General features: G+C 56.4%; 3 protein-coding genes across 14 annotated transcripts in view; 1 reads left to right on the top strand and 2 right to left on the bottom strand.

Moving 5' to 3' along the window:
- The window catches only part of Espn (espin), a 31,848-nt gene extending 19,578 nt beyond the window's left edge, over window positions 1-12,270 (top strand). Inside the window, exons 8-16 of one of the 9 annotated variants that reach the window (XM_021160971.2) lie at window positions 130-162; window positions 1,797-2,039; window positions 2,130-2,322; window positions 3,473-3,499; window positions 4,560-4,705; window positions 4,781-5,044; window positions 9,328-9,407; window positions 9,502-9,513; window positions 11,855-12,270. In XM_021160971.2, the coding sequence (XP_021016630.1) occupies window positions 130-162; window positions 1,797-2,039; window positions 2,130-2,322; window positions 3,473-3,499; window positions 4,560-4,705; window positions 4,781-5,044; window positions 9,328-9,407; window positions 9,502-9,513; window positions 11,855-11,999 (1,143 nt within the window). In that variant the 3' untranslated portion in view covers window positions 12,000-12,270. Of the gene's footprint in view, window positions 1-129; window positions 163-1,796; window positions 2,323-3,472; window positions 3,500-4,159; window positions 4,352-4,559; window positions 5,045-6,515; window positions 8,504-9,327; window positions 9,408-9,501; window positions 9,514-11,854 lie in introns of those variants that run through there. The other 8 variants (XM_085838549.1, XM_085838550.1, XM_085838547.1 and 5 more) reach the window with 8 other exon arrangements.
- A 745-nt stretch (window positions 12,271-13,015) lies between these two features.
- Tnfrsf25 (TNF receptor superfamily member 25) lies at window positions 13,016-16,744 on the bottom strand. 2 transcript variants are annotated; one of them, XM_029476512.2, is made up of 9 exons: window positions 16,406-16,744; window positions 16,058-16,192; window positions 15,584-15,748; window positions 15,432-15,486; window positions 14,824-14,879; window positions 14,626-14,724; window positions 14,397-14,434; window positions 13,785-13,968; window positions 13,016-13,616 (listed from the first exon to the last, which is right to left on the bottom strand). In XM_029476512.2, the coding sequence occupies exons 1-9, from the start codon at window positions 16,617-16,619 to the stop codon at window positions 13,288-13,290; spliced, it is 1,275 nt and encodes a 424-aa protein (XP_029332372.1). In that variant the 5' UTR covers window positions 16,620-16,744; the 3' UTR covers window positions 13,016-13,287. The 2 variants fall into 2 exon arrangements, with proteins under 2 accessions (XP_029332372.1, XP_085694474.1); XM_085838348.1 differs by lacking the exons at window positions 14,824-14,879; window positions 15,432-15,486 and having other exon boundaries at window positions 14,626-14,753; window positions 15,580-15,748.
- Window positions 16,745-17,747: 1,003 nt separating this feature from the next.
- Plekhg5 (pleckstrin homology and RhoGEF domain containing G5) overlaps window positions 17,748-21,014 on the bottom strand; it is a 29,291-nt gene continuing 26,024 nt past the window's right edge. For 2 of the 3 annotated variants that reach the window (XM_085838556.1, XM_085838554.1), the window contains 3 exons: window positions 20,759-20,940; window positions 18,555-19,322; window positions 17,748-18,293 (listed from right to left, as the gene is read on the bottom strand). In XM_085838556.1, the coding sequence (XP_085694682.1) occupies window positions 18,284-18,293; window positions 18,555-19,322; window positions 20,759-20,940 (960 nt within the window). In that variant the 3' untranslated portion in view covers window positions 17,748-18,283. Of the gene's footprint in view, window positions 18,294-18,550; window positions 19,323-20,758; window positions 20,941-21,014 lie in introns of those variants that run through there. The other variant, XM_085838555.1, reaches the window with a different exon arrangement.

Below are 21,014 nucleotides of genomic sequence, written 5' to 3' on the forward strand. Positions count from 1 at the left end.
GGGTGACCCAAAGCAGGGCTTGACAGAAGGAGAGGTGAGGGGACAGCCCAAGGACCACAGGTGGCCAGGTGTAGGGTGGCAAACCCATAAAGCCTTGCCAGAGCCCAGACCTTTCAATTCTCTCCCCAGCCCAAGGTGGAGCTGAGCGATCAGTTTGCACAGGTGAGCCAGGTCACAAGGCCATGGGGCGGAGGCGACATGGGAGGGACAGCCTTCACAGGGACTCCGCACCGCCCTTTTACTGCCCTTCCGTAAACCAAGCTGGCCCAGAAGATTTTTTTTTCTTCTGGAGGAAAGAAAAGTCGGGCAGAAATTCTTGGGGTGGTAGAGGCTATCCCGCTTTCGAAGCCTGGCATAACATATGGGGCTCGCCCCAAGCCCTGCCCACTCCCCACCACTGCGCCTGAGTGCCAGGACTTCCCCATGCCCCTCTGTGGTGTGTTCGTGCAGAAGTGCAGGCGCTAATAGGCTCCACAAAGGGTCCTTTGTGTGCAGTTGCATCCCTTGCCCCCTCAGGCATGGGTGACTAAACTGTCCGTTAGAACTGGGTTGAGTTGTGTACACCTCCACGGCTCTAGTGGGTGCTGAAGGGGCTGGCTGACCCAGAAAACAAATCTGGCGTGTCGTGTTTCCTGTCACGTGAACCTTGACCAGCGGGGACGGGGGTCTGAGGCCACAGTAGAGACGCACGAGCGTGGGTCAGGGTCAGGGGACAGCCCCCACCTGGTCACTTGGTCTTTGGCCACACCACCTCTTCTCCCTCTCCCAGTGCAGGCCTTAGCGGGGAGCAACGGAGCGAGAAGTGGTTTTGTCACCCGAGCCCACCCGGCCACACTTGAAACTTGAGGCCTGGGCCCGGGTGCGGTGTCGTTTACATGGTTAGCGATGGGTTCCAGATGCGGGAGGGAAAGGCCAGGGCGCGACCTGGAATGGAGGGGTGGGTGGACAAAAACGAACAGTTTCACTATCCGAGGTCAGGCCCTCTTGCTGTCCGGGCAAATGACTGAGAGGCGGGGAGGATGAAGGTAGGGTACTCAGGACGAGAGGCAAAAGGAGTGCACGGGGTGGAGCCGCCCCTGGCTGGTGGCAGAGTCGTGGGGCTCCATGACATCCGTGCCTGCTTGGGGGTTAAGCCTGGGATTGGTGGACCCTGGGTGATGTCAGGCCGACTGAGCTCATAGGCGGGCAGCGTGCGGGCCGGGCTGTAACCTGAGAGGAAGGATCAGGTAACGCAGGTGTCGGGTCCGTGCCGCCCCCGCCGCCAGGTGCACAGCGGGGGCCACCGGAACAGTCGCAGGTAGGAGCAGCCCCAGGCTGTGGGCCCCGTGAGCGAGCAAGCAGAAGCTTCCCTGGGTACTAGCTCTAGATAGGGGCCCCTCCAGGCCGCGACCCCCGACAAAAAGGCTTCTAGGCGCCCCGTGCGCTCACGCGCGGCTGGCGGAGCAGCTAGTAGGGTGCAGCCGTGCCCTTCGGGCGGGCTAAGTGGGAGCTGTTCCAGCGCAGGCTCCCCCTGGCGTCCAGGCTGGGCCACCCCGCCCTTGGATCCGCCCCTTCTGGCCTCAGTAGGGGCCCCTGTGCCCTTGGCCCTAACCCAGACCCCTCCCTGTGAGCCGGCCCTTTCGCCAAAGTCCCCTCGCCCCCAGCCCCATCCTGCACGGAGAACTGGAGGGCCTAGGGACGCGGCCAACTGCGCCCCCCGACGGCCGCTGGCCGCGAGCCCCCCCAGGCAAAGAGCTGGGAGGGAGGCGCGAGGGGCATTCGAGCCAAAAGCATCATCCGCCACTGTCTTCCTTCAGCCGAGCTCCGGCGACGGCCACTCGGGGCTACACAGGCAGGACTCCGGGCTGCTCAGGCAGGATTCGGAGGTGCTGCACAGGCAGGCGCTGCTCAGGCACAACACCGGACTGCGCAGGCAGGACTCGGACCGCAAACAGCGCTCGTTCAGTAAACAGCCCAGCACGGGGGACTACTACCGCCAGCTGGGCCGCAGCCCGGGGGAGCCGCTGGCCGCACGCCCGGGCATGGCCCACAGCGAGGAGGTGCGTGTCCACCAGCCCGCACTCGCGGGCTGCTCGGGACCGAGCCTCGTCTCACGCTCCTCACTCTCCGGCCCCTCTGCTCCCCCGCAGGCGGCGCTGCTCCCCGGGAACCACGTGCACAACGGCTGCTCAGCGGACTCCAAAACGTCCAGGGAGCTGCCGCCGCCACCGCCGCCGCCGCCGCTGCCCGAGGCCCTGAGTTCGCCGCCACCCGCCCCACCTCTGCCCATCGAGGGCGCGGGCGCAGCCTGCGGGCAGCGTCGTTCCTCGTCTTCTACTGGCAGTGAGTAGGGGCGGGATGCGGGGTGGGGGCGGCGCCAGCTGCCAAGGGGGAGGGAAACTAGAGACCGCCCCCTCCCCAGCTGCGACGCCCCTGGTCCTTCTTCCTGGCCCTTTTTTCCAGACCCTACCCTGTTGGTGACAAGGGGAGGAAAGTTTTGAGTTGCTTCCATCCCACGGCAGGACTGGGCTGAGAGTGGCTTTTGGCGAGGCACCTGCCCTCTCTGGGCCTTCTCTTTCTTTAGTTAGGGCGAGCCTCCCGGCTCTAGTGGCTGAAGTTTCTGAGCCACCTGCGGGAGGGACCGAGTGCTCCTTTCTTCCTCTTGTGCCCTGCATCTTCAGTCACCTCCCAACCTCTAACTCTTGTTGCTTCGATCTAAGCACACCCTCTGAGCTTCTCTCAGCCTTGACAGGACTCTTACTGATCAGCTGTGCTTGGCTGAGGAAGACAAAGTCCCAGAAACCATCACACCTTCCTTTCCATAGACTGTGTGTGTGTGTGTGTGTGTGTGTGTGTGGTGATGGTGATTGTGGAAGATAACTCAGGGCCCCCTCCAGCTAGCTAGGCACAGCCCAGCATGCTAGGCACACTCTCCACCATTGGGCTTCGCATCCTTGCTTACAAGTTAAACTGGAGACCTGGATTGCTGGACACTGCTTTCTGCCAGGGATCCTGGAAAGTTCTGGTTCTCCCATCCTAGTGAGGCAGGGCTCGGTGTGGAAACCATACTCGGTGGCTCCAGCCCAAGCTTTGTATTTCTCTGACCAGGCCCAGAGCAGCTCCTGTGGAGCCTGTGGTAGCCTGTCCACTCCCGGCTGAGCCTCAGAAAAACCCTCCTCATTCCCCCAACCCCCACCCCATGCCGCCCAGCTTGACAGAGATCTCCTTCCTCTGCAGACCATACTAGGGACAAAAGGAAAAATAGACTCTGGCTGCTCCAGCCAAACCCAGGGTCAAGATGGCCTCTCTTAGAGGCCTGGATGGACCACCCTTGTGGGGCCCCAGAGTGGCCTGAACCAGGGTCACAAGGGCAGGCGAGCTCCACCCCTCTTCTCCCCCTCCTGCCCTCCCTGGCCCTCTTGCTGTCCCTGATTCACCCCAACTCCCCCCCTTCCTCTAACTTCTCTGTCAATTCTCTCCTCTCTGTTCCTAGAAGTGAGAGTCCTGAGACACAGGAAGAGTGAGTAGCTGCCCCGCTGGCGGGCTTGCGGCTGAGGCTAAGGCGTGGGGTGGGGCAGGTGGCTTGCCCAAAAAATGAGGCAGAATGGGCCTGGGACTGAGGAAAGGGCTTGCTAGGGGCCAGCAGGTGAGAGGACCTGATACCCCGAACGCCCACCCTTGGCATCACAGCATCCGGTGCCTGGCTTCCAGTTTTGCTTAAGTAAACGAGCTGGCTGCACGCTATCCTTCTCTTAGGATGTACTCTGGATTTGCCAGCCCTGGTATCTCAGGGCCTTTAGTACAACTTTATTCCTGCCCAAATGGGGAGGGGGACAGCAAAGCCCTCCCCCGGTACTCCTCCGCCATCCATTCACCTCCGCCAGCCCTGCTGAAAAATGCAAACTCTGTCCAGGTATTTGCACGAGAAGAGGCGCTGTCTCGCCGTCTTCCCATGCCCTCTCCCATGTCCTCAGTAAGCCCCTCCTTCCAAGGTCCTCCAGGGCCACGCAGTCGCTTTGCCATAAATGTGTGCTCCGCTTGCAGTCAGTATGTCTGCTGTCTGTCTGTGGGTGTGGGGCCAGGGAGGGTCCAGCTGGGTGGCACACCAGGGTCCTGAGTCTTATGGCCTTGGAGGCTCCAGCTGGCTCAGTCCAAGGGTCACTGGCTTTGCTGATGAAGGGAGAGGGCCCTAGGGAGACTCCGCCCTTGTGGGGCTGAGCCAGAAAACCCAGGACAAAGGTTGGGTGGCTAGCCGGGTCCGTGCTTTGGAGCTGGGCAGTTGATGGTGGGCAGACATCTGCTGGAATCCCCAGGGCTGGCCCAAGAGCCACCATGAACTCCCAGGGGCCTCTAGGTGGGGGCCGTATACCCAGTGAGTAAGACCTGGTCGGGTCACTGTGGACTGGGAGCCCACCTTTGGGTGCCCTGGAAGCTACCTTCAGTATCCCAGGATCTGGAGAGCTTCCTCAGGGCCCAAAGGTGGGCCCCACCCATCTGGCTTGGAGAGGGGGTCTGGGGGCAGGAGGGAGATGTGAATGGTACCCTTTTCCTCAAATGAGCGCCTCTTCTCCTGTGGGCAGGCACCAAATCTTTCAACATGATGTCCCCAACGGGTGATAACTCAGAGCTTCTAGCTGAGATAAAGGCAGGCAAGAGCCTGAAGCCGACACCGCAGAGCAAGGGGCTGACAACCGTGTTCTCAGGCAGTGGGCAGCCAGCCTCCCAGGTAGGCACTGGCCGGGTGCCCCGCCCGGGCTCCCAGTGCCTGCCCAGTGCTCAGCCCTACTGCTTCTCCCGGCAGCCTGAGTCACCACAGCCTCTGGTGTCACCTGCGCCATCTCGGGCTCGGAGCCCCACCCCGCCAGCCTCTGGGCCTCAGCCACTGCTCAATGGCAGTGTGGTGCCGGCACCACCTGCCACCCCGGCACCTGGAGTCCATCTGGATGTGGAGGCCCTCATTCCCACACTTGATGAGCAGGGCCGGCCCATCCCGGAGTGGAAGCGCCAGGTGATGGTCCGCAAGCTGCAGCAGAAGATGCAGGAGGAAGAGGAGCAGCGGAGGAAGGTGGGTGGGGCAGGGCTTCCCAGACAGCCCTGGGGTCTGCACTAAGCCTACAACCTGTTCCCCATGTCACCTTGAGGTCTTTCTTGACCCTTTGACCTCCAGAAAAGCCCGTTAACCCTGGAGGAAAGCAGGAGTATAGGCTACCCTACGTATACTGGTCTCAGCCCTTCTACTGTTAGCGGTCCCTTGGAGTGAGCTGTCAGTGTTTATCAAACTCTAATATGCCTTCAAGTCACTAGAGGCCTTATTAAAGAGTATATTGTGCTTTGGGGCCAAAGGTTGAGATTCTGCATTTCTAACAAACTCCTGGGTGGATCCACGCGGAGTGGCCAAAAGAGGCCTTTGCTTTCAGACTAATGTGAGCGCTGTCCTGGTTCAGCCACTCTGCTGCTGAGACTTGTTCAGCCTTAATTCCCACATCTGTAAGATGATTCGGTCATCCAACAAATGTTCCCTGACTGCTGTGAACTGTACTGAGGTTGTGTCCTCTGAGGGTTCACAATGAATATACCAATGCCTGCTATCAAGGTGGCTGTAGAGGGTGTGTGTGTGTGTGTGTGTGTGTGTACAAGCAAGTAAGTGCCCCTAAGATGTGAGACTGACAACTTGGAGTGGGTCAGGAACACAGCAGACTTAGGCACCAATTAACCAGCCAGTTGACAGTTATGGGTTGGGGTGGTGACAGGGTAGAGGGTGGTGATGTTGTATGTAGCACAAGATGAGATGGGAATGGGAGGAACACAAGAGGGCATTGGGAAGAGTGTAGGGTGAGGAGAAAGGCGGCAGGAAGGATGGGTTGGTTAAGCAGTGACAGCGGATGTGTCTCTGGGGTGACACCTTAGTGTGTGGTGGCTAGTGCGAGTCAGGATACACATGTTTGGGCTGGCTGCTTGGAAGGGATTAGGTCCCTGAGCAAGCTGGGGGCAGTTCACTGGGAAAGTGGGTGGTAGAGGGAGAAGGAGACAGAGACAGAAACGGGGGCACGTGAAGCATTGACAGCTGGATTAGTCCTGACCTGGACCACAGAAAGCCTGAGAAAAGCTCTGTGATCTGGTGACAGGCGAGGAGCACTGGGGCCTGCCTTGGAAATAGCAGGCTGTGGATCAGTTAGGAGAAGGCCTCTATGCCTCTCTCAGCTTCAACGCCTTTCGCATGTTCTTTGGGTGGTGTAATGAGCGACCAAGCCAGGCATGGAAACCCGGTCTGCAAGCCTGCTTTCCCTGCCTCAGGCAGCACCGCAGCCCCAGCCAGTGCCCTCTACCAGCAACCAAAGTGACCACTGCTCAGAATCGGGAGACGAAGCCTTACTGCAGTACAATCTCCCCGCCAGCCAGGCGGCCAGGCCTTGCAAATGCAGCCCAACGGAGCCATTACACCACCCAGGACTAGCAAAAGGTCGCGGCTCTGCTGCGGGAGCTGGGCCAGAGGGAGACGCGCCCCCTCCCCTCTTTTGTCTTCCCCCCCGCATTAGCTAACTGCGGCCAGCTCCTGTTGCTACCCCCCGGAGGGCTGGAGGTACTCCCGCGAACACAACGCCATCCTGGGGCCTTTTGGCGAGCTCATGACTGAGGCCGACATCCTCCGCATCGAACAGCAAATTGAGAACCTGCAGGTGCTGCATAAGGCAAAGAAACTGGAGGCTCGCCTGGAGCAGCTAGAACTGGAGTTAGAGCAGCTGCTACCGATTTCGGCCGCTTTGTCGGCTCCGCGCTTCACCGTCGACCCACGCCGCATGCACGGCCGCGCAGCCAACCTGCCTGCCTGGTGCAGCAAGATCTCCACGCTGCTCAAGAGCATGGCCACGCTGCTGGCCGCGCTGGGCGGCCGGCCGGCGCATCTGGCGGAGCTGCTAGCTGCAGACACTGGCCAACCGCTGCCACCGCTGCCAGATGCACCCTCAAGGCCTGGACCACTCTGTTTGGGACGTTCTCATTCGCTCAGTTGGTGCCGGGAAGCCGTGGCACGGGAGATCCTTGAATGTGGCGTCTCAGTGCAGGACCTACGCGCTGCGTACGAACAACGCACCCAGGGCTCAGCGCCCACGCACAGCTTGCGCCGCAAGCTCCCTCAGCCCGCCAGCACCCCGGACCGGGAGCCCATCCTCGAGGAGGACTACGTGGCAATCGGTTCCAGTGAGCCGAGAGCCGCCATCGCAAATGGCCTGTGGGCTACAGAGGAACCCCTGGACTCTCTGGACTCATCGGAGCCATGGCACCAGGAGGAAGCTCTTCCGGAGCCTGAACAGTTAGCTAGCAGGCCGCCACTCGCCACCGAGCTGCCTGGCGTCCAGGATTATATCGACATGCGCAAGGAGCGCATCGTCTACCTCTTCCTGGAGCACTGGCGCAAGTGGACCTTCCAAGGACCCGGGCGTCATGCCCAAGCGCGCCTGCGTAGATTGCTGCCCCGGGTTGTGGCCTCTGGCGCCGGTCCTCTCCCAGAGGCAGAAGACGTTCTCCAGCAGCAACCAGCAGTTGAGGACTCGGACCGTGGCCCTGAAGAGCGGCTGCTACAGTTGCTAAAGCAGCGACAGGTGGTGGGCAAACTGCTGGGCCACTGGAGGAGCCTGCTAAGGCAGGTGCCAGCGCGCCAGGCTCCTGGCTCCGAGCTTACCCAGGGTCTGTACTGGCCCGAGCACTTCCTGCCACCCTTGGACGGCGGCGCTCCGCGGAGCTATGACAGTCTCACCCTGGATCTTTTCATGTTAGGCTACTTTCAGCTGCTGGAAATGGGTCTAAGCCGAGAGGAACGGAAATTCCGTCACCTACTGTGCTACGAGATGTTTGACCGTCTGGGCAGCCATCCGTGGGAGCTTATCCGCCAGTTCCACCGGGCAGTGCTTGAGGAGGTAGAGGCTGGTACGCGTAGCTGGGACGATGGCTTCGAAGACCTCAAGCGCCAATTCTTCGGAGACAGCCCCGAGCCTGAGCCGGCTCCAGAAGAGAAAGAGGAAGAAGGGGAGGAGAAAGAACAAGACCAGGAGGAAGAGAAGGAGGAAGAAGAGAAGGAAAAACTGGAGGAGGAGGAGGAGGTGGAGGAGGAGGAAGAAGAAGAAGAAAAGAAGAGAGAGGATGAGAAAGACAGGGAGAAGAAAGGGGAGGAGGATGAGAAAGAGGAGAGAGAGGAAAGAGAGGAGCCCACCGAAGAAGAATCCGCTCCATCACAGGGCCCGCCAGAGGACCAGACAGAGGACCCGACCCCTGCGCCACCGCCACTGCCTCCCGCTGCACCTCCCCCAACCTCAAACCTGCCTAGTTCAGAACCCCCAACTGAAGAGCCCTTGGAGCTGGTGTCTGAGATGGGCGAATTCAGTAATGAGGCCATTTGCCGCTATATTGACCGCAGCTTCTCCTTTTGGAAGGAGAAGGAGGCAGAACTCTTTGACATTTGACAGCAAATGTAGAGTTTAGTTTTGTCCCTGGATGCCTGTCTGACATTGAGAGGCCAGAATCAGACAGAAAGAAGGGTTTTTTTTTTTTTTTTTTTTTTAAGAAGTCTGCTTCTTTGGGACCTTTGAGGTCCCTAGGAGGGAGGAAGTGAGGCATTCGTTCATGAGCTTGAGGGGGCAGAGCAGGTTGTTTCTCTCTGTGAAGCCAGACAGCAGAAGCATTCTGAGTTAAGGGACTCTGGGTTCCCTGAGGCAGTGGGGTTCCATCTCACCATCTCTGGGGTTTGCTACCTCCGTGGTCACCTGTGGAATGTTCTGTGTGATGTGTGATGTGCACAGACCCCCCTTCTCTTCTGTAACATCGAAGGAATAAAATGTAGGCTGTGTTGCTAACCCTCTCCCCATGTCATTATAGCCTCATAGTTGTGAAACATCCCAGTGCCACTAAGAAGCGAGCAAGCGTGGGTCAGTGGGTCCTCCACAGGGGAGATAGAGGTAGCCTGGCCTTCCTAAGCTGAGCACATATGTGGTCCAAGCCTACATCTGCCTAGAAACACTGGAAGGTGGATCTGGAGCCATCTGGGCACCTGCTTTGTGGGAAATCAGGACCCAGCTACTTTTCTGTCTTCGCTTTTACCTCCTCTGATCTATATGTTTCCACCTGTAGCAAACTGGTTAGGGTCACTGGGGAGCAGGAGTCCCCGCCTACACAGTCTGTCACCAAGCTCCGTTACCAGACTGCACCGTAGGAGGCCATTAAAAAAGGGTCTTTTCTTGCAAAGACATCTATGTTCTGCTGTCCCTGAATTCTGCACATCCCCTGGGTTGGGTTTGCAGGCCTTCCAACCTGGGAATCTCTGGCCACGCTGGTCCTGAAGCTGTGGTTGTGTTTTAGGAGGAAGAGGAGGAGGCTCGGCTGGCCAGCCTGCCTGCCTGGAGACGAGACATTCTTCGGAAGAAGATGGAGGAGGAGAGGTGAGTGGAGGAGACTGCTTGGAATCGCGTCTTGACTGTCTAGACTGTCTAGGAGGGTGTGAGGCCATCTAACACTCTCTCTTTCTCTCTCCAGGGAGCAGAAGCGGTAAGTATGGTCCTGGCCCAAACCTGCCGCCTCTTCCCACACCCAGCCCCGGAGGTTTGTCCCCTTGCTTCATCAACCACTCCATTACTTCAGACCTGCTACCGTGACCCTTCAGCTCCCAATAATGACACACACCCTTAATTATTTAGCACCTGTCCCTCAAAGCCTGGCTCTGACGCTCTGCTCTGATTACATTCTTAAGTTACCTAGACCCCATCTCAGTAGCCTAGCGTTTCACCAAGTGGGTTAGCACATCCCTGTATCCCCTTGGTGGGTGGAGACAGGAGGATCAGGAGTTCAAGATCATCCATGGCTCATGGTCACCTCACAGTTAACCCGACCTATGTGTGACCTTATCTCAAAAAACAAAACAAAACAAAACAAAACAAAAAGCCCTTACCCTTTCTATCCTACAGTGCTGGGGTTTTTTTCCTTCAAATTTATTTGTATGTCTGTATGGCTAGGAGCGGATGAGTGCAGGCCTGTGGAGGTCAGAGGTATCAGATCTTGGAGCTGGAGTGTGGGTGCTGGGGATTGAATTCATATCCTCTGGAAGAGTAGTGTACAGTCTTAACAGCTGAGCCATCTCTCCAGCGCCAAGGACAATTCCAGGACCGATAAACTTGATCACCCGTGCATTCCTTTCTACGTAGTTTCTGTATATCAGAATCTAGCCTGGTGCTGTCAGACAGAAATATAGTGTGCCCACATATGTAATTTTAAAGATTTGTTTATTTGTTTGTTTGTTTGTTTGTTTGTTTATTTCATGTGAGTACACTGTCGCTATCTTCAGACACACCAGAAGAGGGCATCAGATCCCATTACAGATGATTGTGAGCCACCATGTGGTTGCTGGAAATTGAACTGAGGACCTCTAAAAGAGCAGCCAGTGCCCTTAACGGCTGAGCCATCTCTCCAGCCCACATATGTAATTTTAAATTTTGTAGTAGCCCACACTGAGAAAAATTTAAAAGATATAGGTAACTTTAATTTTAATACTTTTAACCCAGTGTATGAAACTATTATTTCAACATTTCAATGTGAACGGCCCTGATGAGCTGGGGGAATGGCTCAGTCGGTAGTGTGCTGGCCTAGCATGCTGGGAGCCCTAGGTTCAGTCTCTAGCAGGAATCTGGAGTCGTAGGACTAGAGGGATAACTCAGTGGTTAAAAACCACTGCTCGCCGGGTGTGGTTTAATCCCAGCACTCGGGAGGCAGAGGCAGGTGGATTTCTGAGTTCGAGGCCAGCCTGGTCTACAAAGTGAGTTCCAGGACAGCCAGAGCTATACAGAGAAACCCTGTCTCAAAAAACAAACAAAAAAAACAACACTGCTCTTTCAGAGGACTAAGGTTCAACTCCCCGGCAGCCACAGGCAGCTCAAAAACACCTGTAACTCCAGTTCTAAAGGATCCAATGGGCTCCTTAGGTACCCAGCATATATGTGGCATACAAACGTGCATGCAGGCAAGACACCCACACCCATTCAACTAAATGAAACTGAAAACAAAGGAGTCAGAACAAAACCCTGGAGTAGTGGCTCCAGTGTGTAATTCCAGCAAGCAGGAGGATCAGTTCAAAGCCAGCCTTGTCAACACAGAAAGCTTGAAGCTAGCCTGCAATACATCAAGACCCCTCCCCCACCTCTCTCTCTCTCTCTCTCTCTCTCTCTCTCTCATACACACATACATCACATCATATACATGAGATTTTTGCCTTAAAAATTTTAGTTTTCAAAATATGTGCACACCAATTTGAACATTTTTGATTGTTCCATGACCAAATATGATTAGTGGCAACTCCATCGCCAGGGCAGATCTACCCTTATGCTTTTTCAGAGTTGGGAATCAAACCTTGAGTATTGTAGTCAAGCACTCTGCCACAGAGCACTACCCCCAGTCTCTAGCCTTATGTCCAGAGCACCTGATCCTAGCAAGCTCCATGGCCTGTCCCCCAGTAATGAGACCCCGCAGCACCTCAACCCTATCCCCTGGGCATTTAGATTGACAGCTTCCTAACAATTCAGGTCCTGTCTCCAATGACAGGTCTCCTGTCATGGATCCTGTGAACTCTGTAACATTTAATCCTCACCCAGGGCCACCTAATGACCCAGCATCTCTTTCCAGTAAAATTCTTCTACAAAATAATCCGATTTCAGCCCCCACTTATCTTTCTGAGTATCCTTCTAACTCCAATATGATGTCATGAAAGCCCTTGGTCCTAGGCAGTGTAGGCCCTGTCCTCATTAGCTTGCTCCCTCCCTCCCTCCCATTGTCATCCCGGTGTCTGGGCCGCACCAGTATCTGGGCCCAGGCATCGCTGAGTTTTGCCACCCATAAACAGAAAAGAGGAGGAACGGCAAAAGCTGGAGGAAATACAGAGGGCGAAAGAACAGTCGGAGAAGCTGCGGACACTAGGCTACGACGAGGCCAAGCTCGCGCCCTGGCAGCGACAGGTCATCTTGAAGAAGGGGGAGATCCCTAAGTAATAGGAGTCTCTCGGCCTCTTGCGTGTGGCCTCACAAGTTCTGAGAGATGGGGAGCGGCCCCCAGCCCCCGCTCCATCCTATCAGGTTGGTGCGGAAGGGCTAGGAGCCTTGCCGCCCTTCCCTTCGGTGCCGCCGGAACCCTCCCTATTCCCCTCCCTGGCCCCACATCCCCAACCCTGCTGCTCGAGTGCTCTCGCAAACCCCTGCTATCGCCTGGAAAAAGTGCCCAAGCTGCTGACGCAAAAAGAAAAAAAAAAAAAAAAAAAAGAAAGATGCTGCTCATTTGCATGCTCACTTACATATATTTGCATGTTCACTGACCCAGCCTGAGCTCTCCCCAGCCTCGTGGGTGGTGACTTTTCCTGCAGGGCGCTCGCCCTGCTGCAGCCCCCTCCCCCGCAGCCCGGAACCCACATTGCCGGCGCATCCTGGGTGGAGGCAACCCCGAGCTCGGGGAAGGGGTTTTCCTGCCTTCACGACCCAGATCTGTGCTGGCCAAAGTCGCTGCGTTTCTCATCCCCAGCGAGGGTTTCCTCTCAGTCATTTGTTTACCAGAAAGGATGAAACTTGCCTGTTGGGGCGGAGCTGTCGCTCCTGAGGGGCCCCACCTTTACATCCCACTCCCACCCCACCCCCGCCCCAATTAAGCCTTCCAAGTCCCCAGCCAGGACCATAGCTCCCCTGACCCTTTCACTGCCCCAGTGGTGTTAAGTGGAGGGCCAGGGACCCTGCAATTGTACCTGCTCCTCACCCTATCCCCCACCCGCTTCCTTCCCCCATTAAACCTCTATCCGCCAGCTGTGGCTCTCATTCACTCTCACTCGCCGTCCTACTGACTTTCTCCTTCTGAAGCCACTGTGTAGTGGCAGACAAGGGAGGGGCTAATGTGGGAGCCCAGGAAGACACTGTTTTCCACTGTGTGCCTCAGTTCCCGAGGCGTCAGGACTCCCAGCCCACTCAGAGCCTAGGGAAACAGAACCAGAGAGCCCTTAACCCCCACTGAAATACCAAGTAGCTGCTTTTCTTACGAAATTTAATACCAAGTCCAAACTCGGGCTAATTAACAGCTGAGCAACCAATCACTTGGCTCCTTCTGGTATTTCTCCATGAAGCTTCCCTTAGCTGGAGCTCCGTGCTGCAGATAAGCAAAGGTGAGGCAGCCAGCCCTGCTACGCAGGACCATGGCAGGGGGTTAGTAAGTGACATAAAATGTCTACACGCATAAGTAACAATACTTAAGGCTCCTTCAAGGGTCACTAGGGTGTCAAATTAGCTGATGGACCTCACATCACGGGCAGCGCTGCAGGCGGCTGCGCAGGTCCTCGGCACAGCCTTCCAGACCCATGCGCTCCAGAGCCGCATAGATGGCACCCAGGCCTGCAGGCTGCTGCTGACGCCAGCGCTTGAGCATCTCATACTGCTGGTCTCGGAAGCGGCAGATTTCCACCTCCACGGCTTCAATTTCCGCTTCCCGCAGCCCCAGCGTGCGCACGAACTCCTTCCACCTTCGTGCTGGGACCGCATCCATCACATCGTAGAGCTGCGGGCCAGGCTGGAGCACAGCAGCCGGAGAGCCCGCAGGGGGCGCTGGCGAGAGCGGAGATGCCAGAGGAGGTCCTGAGGTGGGGTCAGAGATGTGAGGATACTTTCCAACAGAGGACCTAATGGACCTCTTTAGACAGGACAGCTACCACCCATGAGGACAGGGAGTTGACCATGAAACAACAGTGTCCCACCTTGAACTTGGGAAGATAGGGTCAAGCCTAAACCATTATGCTCCCTTACCAAGAGTTCTGTTTGGCAGCTGATCCCAGGGTTGTGAGGCCTGTCCGCAGACCACCTCCTGAGTCTGGGATAAGCCAGGGGTCCAGTTGTTGCCTACCAACTGGACGGTGGTATAGATTTTCCCAGTACTGCTTGGGGGTGCCAGGAGGGTGTGGGCGCTGTCTGAGGCTGAGAGATGGGTAGTCTGGAAGGTGGGAGGCACCAAGTCAGTCAGTCATGAGTATCTAGAAAGGTCCCTTTGCTGGTCTTTCTGGATAGGGGTGGCCATTCCCTGGCTCAGGCAGCAAGATCACCTCCCATAGTCTCTCCCTCTACACACACACACACACACACACACACACCTGTGGCCCAGCAGGAGGGCTACTGTGTTTGGCAGTCTATCTCCCAACCCCTTGGAGGTGTTCGTCCCTCTGAATGTCAGGCCTAGAGTACTTGTCTGACTCCCAGAGATGGTTGCTTGAGAGCCGGTGCTAGGGATGGTCCTTTCCACTGATAGCCCTCAGCACATTTGTCTGTTAGTTCTAACCTGTGCTAGCAATCATGCTGAGCACAGGGGATTGCAATTCTCCTCTTTCTGAGAGCCAGGATCCTTCCCAGGACTGAGATAATTACCTGTGGTGAGGCCAGGGTCTCCGTCCCAGCCGTGTCTGCTAATGGAGACAGAGAGGGCCCAGTCAGCATCCAGGCAAGCGCTAGTCCAGCAACTCTTGACTTCTTCGGCTCCTCACACTCCTTCCCTCAGTTTCCCCTTCTGCATCAAGTTACCGGGGCTCTAGAACACCACCCATCCTTACCCCAGGCTTTTTTGTAATGCATACATGTAGTGCATGTCTGGACTTACCAGTGACCACAGGCTTACAAAGCTGCCATCGACAATATGCACAGATCAGGATAGCCCCAAAAAGGAACGCGGCTCCTAGAAGCACCTGGACCCAAAACACTGACAAAGCAGTACCTGGTGAGAGCCGGCTAGCAGCCACCCCGCCCCACACTGGCCCCACCCCAGCCTTCCCACCAGAGCCTCCAGATTATCACCTACTCTGCTTCCAGCCACAGACAGCAGTGCAAGCCTTAGGGCAAACGCTGCTGAAGCCCCTGCAAAGGAGTAAGGTGGGGCTGAAGGCTCCCCAGGACTGCCCGATACCTTCCCCATCAGAACACTCCCTAAGTATTGCTGAAAAACCACTTAGATCCCTAATAACCATCACCATTCCATCTGTAGGTCCTGGGTAGCGGTCCTCGCACCTAGAGTCAGTGTCTGGAAAGCAGGGGGTACTCAAGGGTTTGGATATCCTTTCCCCTTATTGCAGCTCCACGTTCAGAGGGTAAACCTGAAATCTTTCAACTTGCCAAGGGCTAGCTGCAAAGCCAGTCTTAGCTGAAGTTTCAAAGCTCTATCAGTGTAAGCAAATAAACGGTAAGTCTACTCTAAATATGGGAGTGGAAGGGATAAGGATAATATCTGCTCCTTTATGTATCCGCGTAACCCTTTACCGTTCTGCTTGCCCGAAACGCCCCTTCCACGGCAGAGCCAAGCTGCCCCACCCACATCTTTTCCCACCTCTAAACCTGCAGCACCCATTTCCCCAGGTCTCCACCCAGCTCCCAGCCTCCCCTCCCTCCAGCCCAGCACAGCCAGTAAGTTACGTGGGGCAGGACGTGCAGTCATTGCCACGTATATAGAAGCCAGGCAGGCAGGGCCCTGCAGACCAAAAGATGGTTTGTGTCAGGACAAGAGAGAAAGGAGCTGAATCAAAAGGCCTCAGAGGTAGACAGCCCAGCCTAGAGTGAGTACTCACGTGGGGTTGGAGCCTCATAGACTGGTGTCGTAGCCCCGCATGGGACACAAGAGAAAGGTGAGCTTTTCCCACATGGCTCGGTGGAGCAGTCAACACACCAGCCTGGCTGGCAGCCACAGTGGGTGTCCGACTTTGCCGAGCAGTTCTCAAGGGTCACCTGAAGGGCTGTGAGGGGTGCGGAGATGTGGGAACATGGATTTGTCAGAGCTACTGACTGTCACAAAGCAGCAGGGGACAACCTCCCTGAGAGCGTGGCACTGGCTAGCCCCACAGGGAGAAGTAGGCTGCTCATGGTTGACCAGAGGCCAAGGCATGTGAAGACAGGAAGGCCACAGGGGAAAGGAGAAAGGCACACTATGTGGTGTGGTGGTGGACTGAACACAGAGGCCTCTCTAAGACAACCGTCTGAAAAGCCGTGGCCGTGGCCCGTCCTCAAGAGCCTGTCCCCTGAGCTCTGGGCAGCCACCCCCTTACCCTCTTCATCACAGACTTGGCAGCGGGTACAGTCAGTCTTAAAGTGGTTGTCTCTGGTCAAGAAGGTGTTCAAGGGACAGGGAAAGCAGGTGGAGTTGCCACAGGGTTCTGCGCAGGGGGCCTTCATGTAGTGTCCTGTGGCACACAGGCAAGGGCTAGGGTTAACTGTCAACGGCTCCTGGAACCTTCCTGCCTGCACCTGTTTTCCTCCCTCTCTTCCTCATCACCTGCCCATTGCCACCCAACCTCCCTGGACCCCATCCCCAGCCTGTCTCACCCTCCCTGACCCTCACTCCGCCTACCCTCTTTTTCCCCTGCCTCACTCCCTTTACCGTTCCAGTCACTTACCCTTTGGGCAGCCCCTGCAACAAAACGGGCCATACCTCTTCTGGGACTCACTGGCACAGTCACACCTGCCAGACATGCCGCCCTGGCCCTGGCCACCAAGCAGCAGCAGCAGCAGCAGCAGCAGTGGTAGGAACAGAGGCTGGAGAACACGGGCAGTTGACCCTGGTGTGGCTGCCCCAGGAGGCGACCTCTCCCTCCTAGGCACCTCCTCCATTTCTGAAGCCCTAGCATTTGCCCGAGTAAGCTCACTTCTCAGGCTCCTGGGCAGAACGGGGTTAGAGGAGGGGGATAAGCTTCCCTCTCACTGTCTACAAAACCAGCTTATGAACAGCAGACGAGGCCCCCTGCCAGTCTTTTGCCCATTTCCCCTCCACCCAGCCCCCAGCCATGCCTTCTGAGAAGTGGAGGCCCCCAGACCCCTTTCCCCGGGAGCTTGTGCTTCCTCTCAGCGGAAGGGCGCGCCCGAGCCTCTAACTAGGTCGCCGGGGAAGATACCCAGCCCGCAAGGAGGTCGGAGTTGAGAGGCTCCCCCAGACCCTCCCCGGAGGCTTAGTTCCAGGGCTACAGGTCAGGTTCTGGACTGTTTCCTGGCCTCCCGCGATCGCACTCACCTCCACCACGCAGCCCCGCAGCAGCCGTGGCCCCATTGCGGTCTGTACCGCCTGAGCCCTGTGAGAGCGGCTCTGGTCGGCCGCGTAGCCCGGGGCTTCCCCACTAGGCCAGCCCCTATGTTCCTAGACTAGATAGAGCTAGCCTGCCTGCCCGCCCGCCCCCGCGCCATCCAGAACAACTCCCCTTGGGGGATGGCTAGGGTAGGGTCTGCCACTCTTCCAAGCTGAGGGGCTATGCCCCTCTACCTGACGGAGCCCCTTGCCGCTGGTGTGGTGCATACTGGAAGCAGGCACAGGCTTTGACTAAGCCCAGAAAGCTGTACCCTGATCCCACCCTGGGTCTAGCTCCAGCCCTGAGAACCACAGCTTAGAGTCCAGAGCCAGTGACTTTTCTCTGGGTCTCAAGTACTTGGGATAGGGTAGGGCAACCTAGGTAGGACACCTACATCTCCCAGAATAGCTAGATATGGGTGCTGGGATGGATGAGCCGTGAGTTCTAAGGAATACCCTGTACATTCTAAGAGTCTGGTTAGATTCAGCAAGGATAGGACCAGGTAATAGTGGCTTCCCGGCTATCTTGTGATATTGGCCTTTATCTTCCACAGGGGCCCCATTACAGCTGGCAAGACACACAGCCCCGTCCTCCCCACCCCACCCCGCCCCCCTCCGCCCAGCCCAGAGGAACAGAGAGGGCGTTCTAGAAGCGCAGGACTCTTTCCACATAAGTATATACAAGTCTTTATAGAATAGCCAAACTCAATAAATACGCAGCCTGACAGATCCCAGCCCGCGCCTCAGAGGCCAGCATGACCAGGAGGGACAGGGACTCATTTCATGAGTCCTAACGAAGGTGGCATTGAGAGCCTGTGAGCCCAGCCCAGAAAATCAGGGCTGGCAGAGTCAAGAGCAAAGGACAAGAGGCAGCCTGGGCAAGGGGGGATGGAGCATTGCAGCCAGGGCCTGGAACTCCACAGGACCCTCCTCCATTCCATCCAGTCTGGCAAAGTGCAAATTGGCCGTGAGGTGATGAGACAACCACCCTGCCTGGCGCTGCTCTGGCACACACGCACACATGAGGAGCAGAGAAGCAGGTGCTGTGACTTCTGGGAGGGAGGCAGGTTCTCTCTGCTGTCCTCAGGCAGTGGTACCCTTGGGGGTCTCCTTGGTCTTCACACACACGTGAGGCATCAGTGAAGCAGGTGCTGTATCCCCAGAGGACAGGGCTCTCTACTGTCCCTTATTCAGTGGCACCCTAGGGGTCTCCTGCTCACACCTCCCTGCAAGGGGTGGGGAGAAAAGTCCATCTTGGCTGGTGGCAATCACAAAATGGCTCTAGTGAAACCCTCCCCTCTGCCACAGCTCTCTTCCCCTTCACTCCAGTCTGCTAGATACCCCACGCCCTCCCAGCCACTAGAGTGGGTCTAAAGCTCTGCTTCCCATTCAGCCTCCTAAGGCTGATCGTTGCAGACATGGCTGTCACTACCCACTACCCATGCCATCACAGAATCATCTCTCCCTCCCCTGGCCGGGCCACTCACGAGGCAGTGAGCGTGGAGTTAAGCAGCAGGGTGGTCCTGATCCGGTAGAGCTGGGCCAGGGTCAGCTTCCTGTGTTGAGCAGAGACCCCTGAGGGAGGCTCAGACTGCACCCTGGGCACAGTCCCAGAAGGCATCTCTCTGCATCTCCTTCGGGCAGACTCTGCAGGTCCCCCAGTCATATGGCTGGGGCTGTTCTCAGATTCTGACAACTGAGGGCCATGGCAGGGGTCACACATCCCTGGACCATTCCAGCCAGGCCCACCTTCCTGAAGGGGGCTCTGAGTCCTAACCCCAGGGGCCACAGTGATCAGGCACAGTTCTGACAGGCTGCGGCTGGGAGCTAGGGGCACGCCACAGGTGGCGGTTCCTGACAGTAACTGTAAGAGGCTAGCCTCTGATTTGGACTTTAGCAGGCGGGGCGGGCGAGGGAGCAGCTGGACAGGAGTGCGACGGCGGAGGCGGGGTGAGGGCTGGGGAGAGGGGGTCTGAGGCACAGGCGCTGGCTTGACCACAGGGTGTGGAGCCACAAAGTCTTGAAGGGAAGTGGGGGACAGGGTGCCATAGGCAGAGTCCATGGAGCAAGAGCGGCCATCCACGGGGCCCAGGGGCAGCAGCTCGCTGGTGGGAGTGATGGATGAAGCAGTGTTACTGAGAGAAGATTCGTCCGACTGGGAGCTGATGGGACAGCCTTCAAACTCCGGGGAAGACAGTGTCACCCCAGGCTCTACCACAACCATGGCCAGGGTCTCAGTGGAGCCATCTGAGGTGCTGTGGAGGACAGAAGAGAGTCAGAAAGCCAGATTGTCTAAAGCAGGGGCTGGAGATATGGCCCAGCGGTTAAGAGCACTGACTGCTCTTCTGAAGGTCCTGAGTTCAAATCCCAGCAACCATATGGTGGCTCACAGCCATCTGTAATGAGATCTGACTCCCTCTTCTGGTGTGTCTGAAGACAGCTATAGTGTACTTACATATGATAATAAATCTTTGGGCTGGAGTGAGCCAGGGCTGGATGGAACAGAGGTCCCAAGTTCAATTCCCAGCAACCTTATGATGGCTCACAACCATCTGTACAGCTACAGTGTACTCATATACATAAATACAAAAAAATCTTTTAATAAATAAATAAAAGCCTAAAGCAGCTGGGAGCCCTAGCAGCTCAGAGCTCAGACCTGCCAGTCTCCATAGTCTGACATCAGTATCCTTTCCTGACCTGTGACGCCTGTGCACGGTCTGCAGGCAGCCATGTGGAATGGAGAGTGTTGAAAACGGCCCATGTCCAAGTCTGGACTCTAGCAGGAGACAGAGCTATCCTGATACTCCCACTGGGTTCATACCATTCCACCGTTCAGAGATCAATCCCTCTGTGTCCTGAGCCAGATGCCCTGGGCTAGGGAACTTGTCCTGATGGGCCCTGCTGAATTTTTCTTTTGTTCGTGTGACCTGGTCTGGATATGTCCTCCTGGAGCTCCAGCTTCAAACGTTTGTCAATCCCTCTACCTCCACCTCTCAAGTTCTGGGACGGGATTATTACCTTGGCTTGCTGGGTAGATTTTGTGTCTTTCTTTTCTTCTTCTTTTTCCCCATTTATCTAACTTATTTTTTTTTTTAAAGATTTATTTTTTTTTTTTAATTTTTATTTTTTTTGGTTTTTCGAGACAGGGTTTCTCTGTATAGCCCTGGCTGTCCTGGAACTCACTTTGTAGACCAGGCTGGCCTCGAACTCAGAAATCCACCTGCCTCTGCCTCCCAAGTGCTGGGATTAAAGGCGTGCGCCACCACGCCCGGCTTTAAAGATTTATTTATTTATTATATGTAAGTACACTGTAGCTGTCTTCAGACACTCCAGAAGAGGGAGTCAGATCTCGTTACGGATGGTTGTGAGCCACCATGTGGTTGCTGGGATTTGAACTCTGGACCTTCGGAAGAGCAGTCGGGTGCTCTTACCCACTGAGCCATCTCACCAGCCCCTAACTTATTTTTTTATTCACTTTATATCCCCATCACCACTCCACCCTCCTCCCATTCTCCCTCACAAGTCCCTCCATTCTTTTTCTTTTTCCTTTGTTGAGACAAGTTGTTACTTTGTTGCCCAGGCCAGCAAAAACTTGAGCTAACCCTCCTTCCTCAGCACTCAAGTCCTAGGGTTACAGGTTCCAGGCCCAAGCTTACCCTGCAGTCTTGCAGTCTTGGGGAAACGTACGTACCAGTGCTCAGAGTCGAGGCTGTTGCTGCTCTTTCGAAGGATGGTGGGTGAGCTGGCAGCTGAGGTACCGCTCTCTTCACCCTCCTCCTCCTGCTCATCTTCCTCCTCCTCCAGGCTCTGCAGGTGCTGGCTGCCTGGGGGCTCCTGTGCACAGAGCTGCGCACGCAGCTGCTGCAGCTGGTTCTGCAGGTTGAGTGGGCACACACAGAATGAGCCACAAGCAACAGAGCCCATCTGCCCCAGACCCCTGTATCACT

The sequence above is a fragment of the Mus caroli genome, unplaced genomic scaffold (genome assembly GCF_978045245.1).
Source record: "Mus caroli unplaced genomic scaffold, Mus_caroli_1 scaffold_6, whole genome shotgun sequence".
Taxonomy (NCBI): Eukaryota; Metazoa; Chordata; class Mammalia; order Rodentia; family Muridae; genus Mus; species Mus caroli.